Here is a 14257-nt window from a genome sequence, read left to right as displayed (position 1 = left end):
GGCAGAATTTTGTATAAGTAGGAGAAAAATTCATCTCCGTGCTTCCTAGTGGCCGAAGTAAAATGACAAGTGTTTTCCGCAATGAGCCCCCACGGTCTGCACGGGACGGCTTTTCTGTCACGTTGTGCTTTTGAGGAATTTCTGGAGGCCGTAGTTAGGTTTGGAGGCTTCTTGGCACAATGGCCTTAATAACCAGGATTAACATTGAGTCCTGCAATCTTCAAAAATGAAGTTTCAGAAATAAAATGTTGATGTGCCGTATGCCTGAAATCCAGCAAGCAGGAAGACAAAGGTAAGATAATTTCAAGGTTGAGGCCAGGGCAGTTTACTGAGAGATTGTCTCAAACTAAAGCAAAAAGAGCTGGGGACGTGGGGACGTGAAATGTATGAAGAGACCTCTAGGTTCCACCAATAAAAAGTACTTGCCTAACATGTAAAGCCTTTGGTTCAGTCAAAGGTTTTGCATGTTAGACCAGTATTCTACTTCCCCCTCTCCTGAAACAGTAGACGCTTGTGTGGTATTCAGGATGGCCCCCAGAGACAGAAGCTGTGAGCATTACAGCTCACATCCCCTAGTTTCTTTGCCATCAGTTGGTTTTCTGGGTTCATTGTGCTGCTATCATCTTCCATCGGTGGAGTGAGGGAGATTGGTCCTAGGAGAGGCAGGGGAAGGAGTGAGATGCTATTCCTGCAGAAGGTGTACTCGTCCAAGCCTGCTTCTCTTCACTCTTCCTCCTGCAGCTCAATCAGAACCTCAATGATGTCCTGGTCAGCCTAGAGAAGCAACACGGGAGCAACACCTTCACAGTCAAGGCCCAGCCCAGGTGGGTTAAGGCAGGGAGGGCGAGGTCAGTGGGGCCCTGTGACTTAATGGTCAGCCCCACAGAGGCAGCTTCTTCTGGAGACCCCTCCTTGTCCTTCTCGGCCTCTGTGGGTTGGCCTTGGGCCTCTGGAAATCCTCTGGGATCTGCCTCCTGGCATCAGGGAAACAGAGTCTTTAGTCCAGTTCTGTGGAGAAAGGAATGTGGCTAGGTAGCCTGTAGATCCCCGAGTCTTTGTAGGGTAGAGGGCAAGATGGAGACAGGCTCCATTGTTGACACAAGGATGTGGCTCCTGGAATGCAGGACTTCCTGCCTCTTGCTCAAGGTAAGGTCCAAGAATGGTGGCAGTGTCTTGGTACTTTGTCCTTTGCTGCCTTTCCTGGGCAGCTGCCAGGAGATCCTGTCACCTGAGGGAGATCATGAGGGGAAGGAATAGAAACAATCTGGAGTCTGAGATTGCACCTCTTTCCCTCCCTCCCTCCCTCCCTCCCCGCCCCTTCCCTTCCTCCCCTTTCCTCCCCTCCCCCTCTGTGTGTGGATAAGAGTTGGAATATGTGGTATCAATTGTGTATATTTGTGTAAGTTTGAGTGCGTGCACGCTGTGCACACATGTAGAAAGCACTGTAAGCGTCGTTCCATTGCTCTGCAAAGTCGCTGCTTCTTGGGTAACTGGCCTGCAGCCCAGAACTTTGGAGTGTTTCAACAAACAATCTTATTCCTTTCTTTCCTCTGAAAATGAAATGTGGGATGGACAGAGAGCAGCCTGCAGGTGTTCTGGGAGGCACGGGGGAAGGGAAGGGGAAATGAGGCTAGTCTGTCTGTGGTCACTTTAGAAAGACCTTGCCCAGTTGGAAATATTGTCAGGTCTAGGCAGGATCAGTAGGTTCTTGACCATACTCTGCACTAAAGTTGACCATTTTGCCCCACCCTGGCCTCCTATAGCTTTCTAAGATCTTTTGGCAACTATAGTTGGCAGGCAGGGACACAGGACAGACAGGGACATGGGGGTGCAGATTGAGGGCAGAGGGTAGGTCCTGGGAGGGGAGACTAGAAGACATAAAGGTAAAGGCTGGAGACATCAGGGCAGGCAGGGGGTCAGGTAGAGGACACGCAGGCTGAGGTTAGTGCAGAACGGGCTGGGTGGAAAAGGTCCGAGACAGGCTGAAGGGCAGGCAGACTAAGGACAGGTAGCAGCCATTTGTTAGCAGCCCCTAAGCAGGAAGGAAGGAAGAAGGTGGCAGAAGAAGGCTAAGTTCCCCTGGCTCCTCCTCCAAATGAAGCATCCACACCCCACCATCCCCACAGAAAGAAAACTAAACTGTTCTCACGGCTGCGCAGAAAGAAGAACAGGTACCGCCTTGAGTGCAGTGCCACGGGCCTCCGGGCCCCGCCCTGACTGCGCATGCGCCTTGTGACTGCGCCCTGTTGAAGGGCCCACTAACCTCTAACCTGCCCGTGTGTCCTGTTGCTTGGGGACAAGTGTCAGGAGGGCATGGTGGACTTGGGATACTAGGGAGGTTGAAGTTACCGGGCAGGTTGTTTGATGGTTAATGTAGCCCTGTTTTTCGCACACCCGAAAGTCAGCCCTGGGTTGCTGCCGACCACCGCACGGGTGGAATGAGTACTGAGCAGAGACCAGGAGACACACTGCTAAAGAACATCCCCCATGTATACTGTATTTTACGTTGCTATGCATTCTTTAGGGAGGCAAGTGTACCCCCATCAAACAAGACTGCCCCAGACCAGGCATTTGGGGTGCCAGTTCTAGTGGTCTTTCTAGAACGTTGTAGATCTTCACACGTCAGCACCATAGCTGGTTGCTTCACTGGCCCTTGAGCATCTGAAATGTGTCCATTGTGATCCTGGAAGCCGAGCTGGTAGTGTTAATTTATTTAAATTAAGTAAGCCTACGATAGCTGTTGACTGCTGCCTTTTGCACGCACCGATGGATCCCCAGCCCCTGCGTATCCAGTGGCTACCGTGTGCATCCCTTCCCAAGTAGACTTCGCTGCTCAGGACTTGGCAGCATCTGTCACCTTTGCGGTGAATCGGCCAGTCCATCCATACCAGCTTTGCCTGGGGATGTTTCTCCAGGGTGTGCACTAAGCCTAGGAACCACGGGAAGAAAAGTGTATTGGTCGAGAGGGCTCGTGGGTTGTGGTCAAATCTGCACAGTTAGGGAAGGGACAGGCGGGGAGATGGTGCGGAGCTCGGCCAAGCAGGCTAGGGAGTAGGCTGAGTGAACAGGCTGCTGTCTGACAAAAGAGACTCACTTTGCCTCTAGGATGTCTGGCTTGCTTGTGCTATGAGGCCCAGGCGGGGAGGAGATTGGTTCTCGCTGGTGCATCCCTGCTTCTAAGGCAAGGCTATGAACCACAGGAACATGTCCTGGTCCACACACGTCTACTCTGTCCATACACACGGTTCCATAAAGGGATTCAGAAGGGCTCACATGCACACTTAGGTTTCATATGTGGATTTATAGACATACTCATACTAATATGTATATCCATAGGACACATGCTTCAGCACACTATTTTTTTACATGTGTGTCCGTGGGGCTCACACATGTACACATGGGTTTCCACATGGGGTCATTGTGCTCTCACATGCATACAACTTTGCACGTGGATCCCTGGGCCTCACACATGTACACACATGTCCTCATGTGGATCCATGGAGCACACACATGCACACACAGCTCTACATGTGGATCCAGGTGGTTCACACATACACACGTGTAACTCTCTGTGGGCACCCACCAGGTGCTCATAGACTGCTCCATGCCTTTCCTGGTTCTTTGTCCTGCTGATGTCACTCTCTGTTTGTCCATCTTCTATAGTGACAGTGCCCCTGAAAAAGGGAACAAGAGCCCTTCACCTCCTCCAGATGGTTCCCCTGCTGCTACCCCTGAGATCAGAGTGAACCATGAACCAGAGCCGGCCAGTGGGGCCTCGCCCGGGGCTACCATCCCCAAGTCCCCATCTCAGGTAGGCACAGCTGTTATCTCTACGTCCTGGTTTTCTTCTCTTACTTTTTCTTTGCTGTTAGCCTCTCCTCTCTCTCCATCATTCCCTGCCTGGGACTGAACAGCGTTGGAGCCTAAGGCTCTGCTCTACAGAGGACTAGTTCTGACCTCAGCTGCACAGGCTACCCTGAACTTGGTGGCACTGGTCTACTTCACAATGGTATTTGTAAACGTTCCAATCCATAGAAGTGCAGGACTTCCCCTGTCGTGTCTCCCTGATTCTCTGTCCTGTTTCCTTGACTCGGCACCTTTTCTCCCCAGACAGTTGCTCTGGGTGTCAGACCCTGAGTATCCTGTCTCTCTCCAGACTCCAGATCTCAAGCCTTTTCTCTGGTAGGGCCTGAGGGAAGAAACCTATCAGGTGGACTCACAGGCATCAAAGGAACAGAAAGAGTATGGTCTCAGGGAGGAAAGGGTGGGGGCAGCCTCAGGCAAATGGCCTCAGTCCTCTCCGTCCTGTCCCATTCCTCCAAGCCCTCTGGGTTCCGGGAGAGGTCCCGGGAGCTGCAGCTGGGTGAGGTTGAAAGGCGCGAGCTTCTGTTCCTGGGAAATGAGGTCAGCGATGCCCGCTGAGAGCAGCAGTAAGGGCCCACATCTGAGCAATGTGCTGCCATTGGTGAGGTCGGATCCCAGGCCAGGGCTGGCCTCACTTCCGTTCACTGGCTCTTTTTGACTGCCCCGGGGCAAGTGGATAGAAACCAAGGCTAAGGCCTTCCTTCACCTTGTCTGCTTATGTGTGGTCCTCGTGGGGACCAAGCTCAGGCTGACTTCTCTCGGGACAGTCTGAGCCTGAACTGGGGCTCCTTTCAGGAAGTCCCAGCCTAGGGAGGCAGAAGGAAGGCCTGTGGGAGGGCAGAGATTAGCAGGGAGTTGACCTTTAACTCCAAGCCCCTTCCTAGTCAGGGAAGATGTCCCCCAGTGGGCTATGGGAGCATATGAGGGGTCAGACCCTCTGTTCACCTTCTCTGCCTCTGTCCACTTCCTCTTCCTCCTTCTCTTTTGCACAGTGGTTTTGGACTGCCTGTCTTGGAGTCTCCCTTGGGGCGACTACCTGTCATCTTGGTGTCTGTTTACGGGAGCAGTGATCATTTGTTCTCCCGAGTGGCTTGAGTGGGAGCGACTAACTTAACCATGGCTTTGTCTCTGTCTCCCCGTGCCGCGCTCTGCCTCGCCTCCCACGCTTCCCTCTCGCTGGCCCACAGCTCCGGAAAGGCCCACCGGTCCCTCCGCCTCCCAAACACACCCCATCCAAGGAGATGAAGCAGGAGCAGATTCTCAGCCTTTTTGATGACGCGTTTGTCCCTGAGATCAGCGTGACCACCCCCTCCCAGGTCAGCCGTGTCCACCGCGGCCCAGCCTTCTCCCTTACTATCACTCTTCCTCTCAGAGCATGCATGGCCTTTCATCTTCCACCCTGAAACTCTGAGCTTCTCTCAAGAGCCAAGAATTTGGCTGGAGAGACGGGCTGGAGCCGCCATCTTTGATCCATCCATCTCCTCTTTCCATCATCATCATCGTCATCACCACCACCATCATTTCCCCCCCTTCCCCCCATCAGAGCATGCACCATGGCTAGATAAGGGAACGTGATTGTGACAGGTCATCCTCCTCGTTTCCTGGTAGGGTTGACCAATGGCAGTGGTTGTTGCTATAATGGGGGACATGAAGTGGGTGGGCAGCCATGGGATGTTTCCCTGTGCAGGTGATGTTTGCCTGGGAAGGACTCACAGAGACATTGTTTTAGCTAGAGATAGCAGGGCTAGGCCAGGAGAGACGGGCTCGCTACTTGGTACAGGTGTCTGGCAATGCTGGGAATCAGGTGGAGCCCTGTTGAACTCTATAATGACCAAGACGCAGAGACTTAGCCTATCAGGAGGCTGTTTGTATCATGAAACGCCCACCCTCAGATGGAGACGGGCAGGGGGGGCCTTTTGTGGTGGAAGAGCATCTCGTTAAAATCGGAGTAGGCCGACACACCGTCAGATCGGCTGAGGGTGATCAATTCCCTGCTTCAAGATGACCTTAAGCCTCCTAGCCTCCTACCCCATGCAGGGCTTCCCTGTCATGGAGGTAGCTAGTCCAGACCCTCGGGGACTTAGCCAGAGCCCTTGCCAGGTCTCTCTAGACTCTAACTTCCCCAGGGTCATTTGTATAACCCAGATTCCTGGAGAAGGGGGACAGAGTCTGAGGGTGGGAGTGTGGAAGAAACAACTTGGAAGGGTGAATAGTGGCCACTTCAACAGGCAGCAAGGAAGGGTGGGCCTTCAGCTCCCGCGGAAGGACTACCTAGAGGAACCAAAGCCCCTGTGCGGGAAGGTGGTGCAGAGGCAGGTAGGGATAGGCAGTGTGGGAATGGACTGATAGTCCTCAGGCTGGGTTGTTGCTGGGATCCTTCCCTTTTTCCTGAACATGTCTGTGGCTTGAGGGAGCCTGGGCAGGTGACTAGCATGTCTTGAAGATGAGAGAGATGGGATACCATGGGGGCTAGTGGATGCTGAGGGGAGATGGGATAGCTACTTACGTACACGGTCTTGTTTGATTTCCAAACGCTCCCCATGACATACCCCATTTACCTGGCGAGGGACCTGATCTACAGCCAGTTCCATGGCCGTGTGTCAGAGGGAGCCGTACAGAGGCCAGCAGGCTCAATGTGTTCCCTTTCCCATGTCACTGCATGCCTTGCTGATGTTTGTGTCCATCCTCAGGGAGCCGGGGCTACCGGTCTGTTAGGGGTGGAAGAGTCGTCTGGCTTGGTATTGCACGAGTGGGAGGTGGGCTCATGTTGTCCATGGTGCCAACAGGCTGCCTGGTGTGATGTGGCGAGCAGTCTGTATCCCTTCAGTCTCTTGGTCTTGTGTGGGAAAGAGTCCATTTGCCTCAGGCAGGCTTGAGAGATGAGCGGCTCCCTGACTGGGGGCCTCTGCTTATAGCACCTCGGGTGTATTGCTGTCTGGGCTTGGGTGACTTCTAAGTGTGGAAGGGGTAAGGTTGGTGGCTCTGAGGCAGAGGTGCCTGCATCACATGGACGGATGCAATTCAGAGTCCTGAGGCCGTGACATCTCCAGCCCAGCTTTCAGACAAGGTTGGCCTGGGAGGAAAGAAGGAAAGTTTCTAAGGTCAACCCGAGGCCACTTGTTCTGGGAAGTGGGTCCACTTGACCTGTCCCAATTGAAAGGGAACACATGCTCTCTCAGTGTCCTCAGGACTGCAGAGGCTCCTCTGAAGAGCCACAGGCCACCTCACAAACTTTCCAGCCTTCCTCGATGGGAGTCTTTGATGGGCACAGGCCTGGGACGCCCTCTCTCAGAGTTGGCCTCCCATGGAAATCAAGCGGAGGTCAGAAGAGGCACCCTGAGCCATCTTCCTGCTTAGACTCGGATGAAGTCTTCCATAGCTCTGAGGAGAAAGGCCACAGGCAAAGCAAGACTGCGGCTTCTTTAAGTCAGCTTGTCCTCACACACTGGTGTTGTCCAACATCCTCTCAGCCTTGAACACTTATCCTAGTCAGCTACTATCGACTCGTTTGATATCGACTGCAGCCAGGGTCCCTAAAAGGACATGGAGGTGGCTGTGGGTGTTGTCTGTAGCTGTCATGCAGGTACCCCAAGGTTTCCTGACACTGGGGTCCCATTCTGAAGACACCCTTGGGGTGTGTATGCTGCTAAGTCTTTCCTCATCCCTTGAGCTGAATGACAGGTTGAGTTGTCCCAGAGGGTGAATTGGCTGGGTGCCAGGCTCTTGACCTGGGATTCTCTTGGTTGGGAGACCGAGGTGGCCATAGTCTTGTGCTGCTCTTGATACACAGCGGCAAGGTCAGGTGAGCTTGTGGGTGTAAAGGGAATAGAAAAGATGGGAGTGGTCTGATCTTGACTGCAAAAAACAAAAACAAAAATAAAAACCAAAACGAAAGAGAAAACCAAAACAACAACAACAAAAACAAAACCCAAAACAGCCAGTAGTTGGATGTCCTAGTTGCGACCAGATATCTTCACACAGGTGGGGGCCTGTATTAGTTTGTGTAGTTGTAGATGCTAGTGTGTGTGTGTGTGTGTGTGTGTGTGTGTGTGTGTGTGTGTTTTTCCTCTGTGTGCACAAGGCACAGGTCCAATCTGTTACTAACTGCTTCCTTCCTCTGCTATGCTGTCACCAAGTTTGAGGCCCCTGGGCCTTTCTCAGAGCAGGCCAGTCTACTAGACCTGGACTTCGAGCCCCTTCCACCAGTGGCAAGCCCCGTGAAGGCACCCACACCCTCTGGTCAGGTTGGTTGTGCCCACCGATGCCCATCCATCAGCCTCAGGACCAAGCCTTGTGCTTGTGTGAACCACGTAGGCTCCAGTCTTTGTGGGGGTCGGAGGTGTGAGGCCTTTTGCCCAGTGACCTAGACCTTATCCCAGTCCTTAGCCTGCTTGACTTCCTTTGGATGTAGAACAGATGTGGGCTAACTGGGTTGCTCTCACTCAGGGCATATCTCACAACCTCTGGTCATTCCAGCATCCTGCCCCTTCATTAGCTACCCTGTGGGCCTCCCTGAGCTGGGGTCTAAAGCCATTAGAGCCAAGCTTGGAGCCTGCAGGATTGGGTTGTGAGTGGGGTCCCTTGGTGAGCTTGCTACCCTGTCTCTAACCTGCTAACTGACTTTGTCCTTTTCCTGTTACTGCTGCCCTCAGTCAATCCCATGGGACCTCTGGGAGGTAAGCCACACACTTGTTCTGCACCAGTCCTGCACCCCTGGGGGCTGTCTCTCTTTGTGCAACACCTCCCTCACTCCTTTATCCAGTCTCTCTCTGGCACGCTTGCTTATCTGTGCTCGTGTACACGGGGTGCAGGGAGGCTGCATCCCCTTATCAGGACCTTGGTAATGGGGCTCCTTGGTACCTCAAGACTGGGTCTTACATTGGTTGGATTTCTGGTCCTGCTGGTGTTCACCTTGTCAGGTAGCCAGCTGGTCACCTAAAACGGCCATCTGGTCAAGGTGTCCTGACTATAGTGAAGTATTAAGAGAGCTGTTTTTCTGGGGACCCCCCCCCCTGGGATCTCAGAGACTCACACTTGGAGGAATGTGTCCACAATTGGTGATAACAAGATCAGGCTTCCAGGACACAATCTGGCAAGGGCCAACGGCAGCCAGGACTCTGGGGACTCAAGAGTTTCTATGAAAGAGCTTCGTTTCTGTAAAGTGCTAGCTGAGTTTGATACTCAGGTAAAAATGCCAGGCATCGGGCTGGAGAGATACTCAGTGGTTACGAACACTTACTGTTCTTACAGAGGACTGGGTTCCAGTCCTGGTACCCATATCAGGTGGTGCACTATGTCCTATAATCTCAGTTCCAGGGGGTCTGATGCCTTCTAGGGTCTGCAGGCCTCTGCACACATGTGGTGCATATACACTTAAACAGGCGTGTGCACGCAAACACACACACACACACACACACACACACACACACACACACACACACACACACACACACCACACGGTCTTTCTGCAATCACCAGAGAAATAAGGCTGGACTGGGCTGGCAGGGCCATTTTGGTAGATGCTATGCTGTGCGGTGACGTCACACCTGCCTGACTCCTTCGTAGTGGCAGGACCAGAGGAATGGGTGGCAGTTGACCCCACAAAATCGCTGCTACCCCAAGCCACATCCCTCATTAACACCGAGCACTGAACACCGCCCTCTCTTGTCTCCTGCCCTTGTCCAATATGCCTTTCCCACCTGGCCTTCTTACCCCTCCCCCATCTTGGTGGCCTGTCACTAGCCCACAGAGAGTCAAGCTGGCGTCCTGCCTTCCGGGGAGCCCAGTTCTGCTGAGGGCAGCTTTGCTGTGGCCTGGCCCAGCCAGACAGCCGAGCCAGGGCCTGCCCAAGTAAGTGCTTCCCTCCTCCTGTTCCATCTGGCGGCTTCCCATGTCTGGGGTGTAGCAGAGCCAGAGGAAATGCAGAGTACTCCCAAGGCCTGGGTTCCCTAAGGTGGGTGATCGTGGCTCAGGTCCCACCTTTCTCCTACTCTCTTACCTCAAGGTAAACCCCTGCAGAGTGGAAGGGGGAGGACATTTTAGATGTACTAACAGGCTGTTCTAGATATTTTCTAGAATTTTCTTGTCTTCATCCTAACCGTATGGGCTGGATGCTTTTGTCTTTGCTACATTTGAGGAAGTGGAGGGTGGGAAGGTTGAATAACTAGGGTCCAGTGACTGAGGCTGGGTGTTGGTAGAGGTTAGCCTACAGTGGGTCCTTTGTCATGGTCTACTGCAGTGTTCTGTGGAGAAGGCAGTATCCAGAACTGGAGATCCTGCCTGATATCCTAAGCATACTCCGTGGGTCCAGGCCATCCAGCAGGCCCTAGCTAGCCTGTCAGGGGCTGGCAGAGTGAGCAGGATGAAGCGGGGTATTTAGAGGAAAGGGCTTGTAAGGCAAAGGTAGGGGTATGTCATTCACTGAGGTGTAGATCGTTCTCTATACACCCGTCTTCCTCCCTCCTTCAGCAAGCATTTGTTTTCTTTCCACCTGCCTGTCCTGCCGGATGCACCAGGATTGTTCGAGACACATTTCTAGGCCAGGCGGGCCAATACCTGTGACTCTCCCGCGTGCACGCTGCCCTCCTGTGGTGTGTTGTGGATACATGCTGCTCTGTATCTGATCCCTTGCTGGCATTTTATGTTGCAGCCAGCAGAGGCCTCCGAGGTGGTGGGTGGAGCCCAGGAGCCAGGGGAGACAGCAGCCAGTGAAGCGACCTCCGTAAGACGGCAGGGACCGTGCCCTGTTTTTTCTTCCCTGTTGTCTGTCTGCCCAGTGCTGTCTGTCTTCTGCCTGTCCGCAGTTTCCCTGTGTTCCTCACCCATGCTGGTGCTGGTGCCGGGCCCAGTTCCCTGGAAGAGCACAGGGCAGGGTAGTTTGGCACAAGACAAACGAACACAACTCCTTCCTTCCTGTGGCTTTTCCCACACGGCCATTGGTCCAGCTGACTCATTCCCTATCCCCAGAGCTCTCTCCCGGCTGTGGTGGTGGAGACCTTCTCAGCAACTGTGAATGGCGCCGTGGAGGGCAGCACTACGACTGGACGCTTGGATCTGCCCCCGGGATTCATGTTCAAGGTGAGCGTAGGCTAGCTAACCCTGTATAGACTTTGTCCCAGGTGCCTTGGTGTCACCTTTGTTTACAGGATAAGACACTTAGCCCAGGCACCCTGTGGCCCCCTCAGAACGTAGCCGCTACACTGTAGCTGGTGTACTCTGTAGAGTAGCATGCTCGCCCCCGCAACCTCCATCCCCACAAGCCTCTATCTTTTGCAGGCTAGATGGGGGACCTAGCCCCCTGACATGCTCTCCCAACTTTTGCAGGTGCAAGCCCAGCATGATTACACGGCCACTGACACTGACGAGCTGCAACTCAAAGCTGGGGATGTGGTGCTGGTGATCCCCTTCCAGAACCCAGAGGAGCAGGTGAGCCCAGGGCGCGGGGATTCCCCGGGCTGCTGATGCGATGGTGGGCATGGCCAGCAGGGGGTAGCAGAGCCCCACTGGAGCAGGGCATGTCTAGGAGGCTAATTACACGCATCTCTTCTTTAATCTCCTTTATATCCCTCTCCCTGTCCTCATGCTCTCTTTTTAGCCGGTGGTAGTGCATTTCAGTCCTTCCAGTTGCCCTGCCAACTTTAGCATCCGAGTATCTTTCTTGTCTTTGCCATGCTCTTGGCTTTGAGGCTTGCCTTCCTTTTACAAGGTACCCGCCTGAAGTGACAGAGTGCTAGGCTCACATTAACCTTCTGCACTGGGTCTACTCTGTATGGTTGGCCTCCTGCCTTCAGTAGATATGGGCTGAGCTATAGGGAGTGCCCAGGCTTTAATGGAGAGAGAGAGAGAGAGAGAGAGAGAGAGAGAGAGAGAGAGAGAGAGAGAGAAGAGAAGAAGAAGAAAGAAGAAGAAGAAGAAGAAGAAGAAGAAGAAGAAGAAGAAGAAGAAGAAGAAGAAAAAGAAGAAGAAGAGGAGGAGGAGGAGGAGGAGAAGAAGAAGAAGAAAAGAAGAAGAAGAAGAAGAAGAAGAAGAAGAAGAAGAAGAAGAAGAAGAAGAAGAAGAAGGAGGAGGAGGAGGGGAGGAGAGGGGAGGGAGGGAGGGAGGGAGGGAGGGAGGAGAGGAGAGGATGTGTGTATAGACTAGAAGACAACCTTAGTTTTTATTCCTTAGGAGTTTTTGTTCTTTATACTTTTTAAGATGGGGTCAGCCTATATCTACCTCTTCAGTGCTGGGTTCCAGTACATTCCTCTACATCTGGCTTTTTACATGGGTTTTGGGGTTGGAACTCAGATCCTTATGCGTAAGTGGCAAGGACATTGCTAACTGAGCCAATTCTCCAGCCCCATCTACTGCTGCTTCTAAAGCCCTGGGGATCTACTGGCCACTTCGGTGGGTCTTTCCTAGCTGGGTGAGATCCTGAGAAGTATAAACCAGCTGCCAGCCAACAGGGTGGTTTCAACTGGGGTTGAAAGAGGGTATATAGAAGAGATGGGTAAAAAGGCAGAGATCTGTAGGAACACAGATAATGTTAGAGTAAAATGCAAAGGTCCAGGGAGTTACCAGCCATGGCCCAGCGTTGGGACAGTCACCGTAACTCCAGCAGTGAGGGCCTGCACAGAAAACCCCTGAGGGCAAGTGTCAAAGGGAAGCGTAGTTGGCCTTGGAGGCTGTAATCGAATGGACTCAGGACCTCTGTCAGGCATGTCTGGCTTGTGTCCTGGGATAGCTGTGAATGCAAACCCAACGTTAAACTTAATTAAAACGTTCTGAGCTCCTGCTTGTTTGTTGTTTTGAGACAAGGGCTCCTGTTTTTAGGGCTAGCCTAGAACTTACTGTGCGTCTGAAAATGGTCTTAGCCTGCTCTGCCCGCCTTTGCCTCCGTAGTTCTGGGATCACTGACGTGCACCACCGTACCCGGTTCACGTGGTGCCAGGAATTGAACCTGTGCATGTCGAGCTGGTACCCTGCCAACTATCACATCCCAGTCCCTAGTAGTATGCGATTTATTTGTTCGCTTTTGTTTTTATCTTCTCGACTTGTTTGCACAGTTCCCGAGCATGAACTTTGTAGGTGGCAGTAGCTGTCACAGCGTCTAAATGTGGAGCACATCTGTTGGAGGTTTTAACATTTTTATCACATTATTGTGTATGTGTGTGTGTGTGTGTGTGTGTGTGTGTATGTGTGTGTGTGTGTGTGTGTGTGTGCACGTGCCTGCATGTAACGTGCTATGTGTGGAAGTCAGAGAACAACTTACAGAGAACAATCCTCCCATCACATAGGATCCAGGGGCCTAACTCAGGGTTTTAGATTTGGCAGCAAACCATGGGATCACCTCACTGTTTTTCTTTTTGTTTTTGTTTTGTGTTTTTTTTTTTCAGTGCTGGGTAATTATAATTTATTGAATCAAGGGCCACATGCATGCTCTACCACTATGTTATATCTCCAGCCTGCTCTTTTAGTTTTTTAAAAAAGATTTATTTATTTATTATATATAAGTACACTGTAGCTGCTTTCAGACGCACCAGAAGAGGGCATCGGATCCCATTACAGATGGCTGTGAGCCACCATGTGGTTGCTGGGATTTGAACTCAGGACCTCTGCAAGAGCAGTCAGTGCTCTTAACCGCTGAGCCATCTCTCTAGCCCTAATTTTAAATTTTGGGTCAGACTCTCACTAAATTGTCTAGAGGTAGGCTTGGACTCATTCTAGTCCAGGCTGGCCTTGAACTTGCAGTCATCCTCCAGAATAGCGAGGAATGCAAGTCTATGCGAACAGATCTGGCTAGATGTTCTTAACTACTAGTACTTAAGGAACTTTCCAGATGTTTCTAGAAGTCTGAAGACTTAGGTTGATAGTTGGGGCCCTCTTGGAGTTGTTAGGATTTGGGAAACCCAGGTCCAGAGAGATACACAGGAGTCTGAAGACCCTCCAGATTTCCTAGAGTTGACAAAGCAGTGGGCTCTGAAGGGAGCTTCAGCCGGGGGGTGGTGGGGTAGGGGGTGGGGGGGGGGATGGGGAGGTGGAGTGAAGGGAGTGGGGGAGTGAAGGGATAGAACTAGGACCAGAAGAGGAGAGGAGAGGATGTGTTGGAACAATGGAAGGTGTCCAGGATTATTTGCCATCAAACTAGGCTATGAGACCGGGTATCAGCTTGTATTTCTGGCTGAGGCAGGTATTTTAGGTCCCACTGGAAGAACAGTGGAGTCGTTAGTGTGACAGCTATCATTTGTCACTGCCTGGCTTCGTTGTGTACCCCATGCTGGAACAGGTGAGAGACTTGGCTTTTGTTCGGGCTGTGAGAGGAGCGGCAGCAGCTGGGTGTGGCAGGTGCTGGCCTTTGCTGGATCTAGAGGGTCTGGATTCCAAGAGGGACGCATCTGCAAGCAGCAGATGGTCA

At 52.4% G+C, this 14257-nt stretch overlaps 1 protein-coding gene across 7 annotated transcripts in view; it reads left to right on the top strand.

Moving 5' to 3' along the window:
• The window catches only part of Bin1 (bridging integrator 1), a 56799-nt gene that overhangs the window by 41747 nt on the left and 795 nt on the right, over positions 1-14257 (top strand). For 2 of the 7 annotated variants that reach the window (XM_032886227.1, XM_032886228.1), the window contains 9 exons: positions 742-824; positions 3664-3811; positions 5052-5180; positions 8001-8108; positions 8517-8540; positions 9607-9714; positions 10514-10585; positions 10831-10941; positions 11188-11289. In XM_032886227.1, the coding sequence (XP_032742118.1) occupies positions 742-824; positions 3664-3811; positions 5052-5180; positions 8001-8108; positions 8517-8540; positions 9607-9714; positions 10514-10585; positions 10831-10941; positions 11188-11289 (885 nt within the window). The remainder of the gene's footprint in view (positions 1-741; positions 825-3663; positions 3812-5051; positions 5181-8000; positions 8109-8516; positions 8541-9606; positions 9715-10513; positions 10586-10830; positions 10942-11187; positions 11290-14257) is intronic. The other 5 variants (XM_032886230.1, XM_032886232.1, XM_032886231.1 and 2 more) reach the window with 3 other exon arrangements.

The sequence above is a fragment of the Rattus rattus genome, chromosome 15 (assembly GCF_011064425.1).
Source record: "Rattus rattus isolate New Zealand chromosome 15, Rrattus_CSIRO_v1, whole genome shotgun sequence".
Taxonomy (NCBI): domain Eukaryota; kingdom Metazoa; phylum Chordata; class Mammalia; order Rodentia; family Muridae; genus Rattus; species Rattus rattus.
Note: the sequence above shows the minus strand (reverse complement) of the source record. Positions and strands in the feature narration are given on the sequence as shown.